Genomic DNA, 1,473 nt, shown 5'->3' on the forward strand with positions numbered 1-1,473 from the left:
TGAGCCTGTTTAAGAAATCACCCAGTGATGCTAAGGGCATCCCAGATAATTTTCAAGAGGAAGAAATGACTTCGGGCAAATCACTCTCCCTCCAGCCTCAACGTTATCACCTGCCAGATTATAAGATCACACTTGTGATCATCCATAAGCTTTCTCATTTTAAGTTTCTCTGACTATCTTCAGGAAAAAGAAATTGGAGTTCTGGTTTTGGTATTAGTTGGTTCAGAGCAGAGCCAAGGAGAATCAGATAAGGTGTCCATGAGAAGTAATTCAAGTGAGTACCAGAGACAGGAAAGACGGGACAGACCTGAGAGGAAGCCTTGCCCTTTAGAATCCATCCATCCTCATCTTACTAGGAGATCTACCGATACTGAGATGGAAGTGGTGAAATAAGTAAGAGACAAAGACAGGAAAGAAAATGGGCATATTTGAACTGCAAAGTTCACATTGGAAAAAAAATATATCGTGGACAACCCCGAGACTTACAGCAGTGCTTCTATGTTACACACTGGGTGTTTCAGCGTCTCACACAGCTGCTTGACGTCCATATAGGAGAGGCCGGTGCCATAGAGGTTCAGGTATTTCAAATGAGGATTATGAAGAATGGCCTTAAAAAAGTATAGGCTATTTGCAAGGTTCGAAGCAAAGTTATACCTGCAGAAGATGAGGAAATACGGTAATTCATGCAATGAAGTCCAAGCACAAAGCAAAATACCTGTTGCACAATTCTTCCTACTTTCCATGCTTAGGCTCCCAAAATTTTTTTTTGGATATCTGGTTACTGCTGCCTATAAATTCTCTCTGGGCTCTTCAGACACCAGATGCTTAGAAGGCGCCTGTTTCTGCAAACACTTCCACTTCCACTTCTGAATGCTACCACAGATATTATAAGGGAAGAGAATCAAACTTACCCCATATTAACCTCTAAGCACCATGAGGGGAGAAATACCATGTTTGTACCTCCTTGCATCCTAGACCTGGCTCGGTGCTTCCCATCCAATAGAGACACATGTATTCAAATTACTGTGTGCCAAGCCAGAGTCTTCCCCAAGGAAAGGCTCCACTCCTGTTTAAAAACTGAGGTTGTTTTTTAAAGGAGACAATTTTTAAAAGCTAAAATAAAAAATAAAATAAATAAAAAGGAGGCAATATATTGGGTCAGCCAAAAAGTTTGCTTGGGTTTTCTATAAGATGTCCATCAACAGAGGAATGGATAAAGAAGATGTGGTACATATATACAATGGGATATTCCTCAGCCATAAAAAGGAACAAAAGGGCTTCCCTGGTGGCCCAGTGGTTGAGAGTCTGCCTGCTGATGCAGGGGACACGGGTTCATGCCCAGGTCCAGGAAGATCCCACATGCCGCGGAGCGGCTGGGCCCATGAGCCATGGCTGCTGAGCCTGCGCGTCCGGAGCCTGTGCTCCGCAATGGGAGAGGCCACAACAGTGAGAGGCCCGCATAATGCAAAAAAA

The 1,473-nt window shown here is 43.7% G+C and overlaps 1 protein-coding gene across 1 annotated transcript in view; it reads right to left on the minus strand.

The window, feature by feature from the left end:
* Positions 1-1,473, minus strand: part of NLRP9 (NLR family pyrin domain containing 9) — a 31,631-nt gene that overhangs the window by 10,794 nt on the left and 19,364 nt on the right. The window contains exon 4 of the mRNA XM_007468039.1: positions 487-654. Coding sequence (XP_007468101.1) covers positions 487-654 — 168 coding nt within the window. The remainder of the gene's footprint in view (positions 1-486; positions 655-1,473) is intronic.

Source organism: Lipotes vexillifer, unplaced genomic scaffold, assembly GCF_000442215.2.
Source record: "Lipotes vexillifer unplaced genomic scaffold, Lipotes_vexillifer_v1.1 scaffold1223, whole genome shotgun sequence".
NCBI classification, from domain to species: domain Eukaryota; kingdom Metazoa; phylum Chordata; class Mammalia; order Artiodactyla; family Lipotidae; genus Lipotes; species Lipotes vexillifer.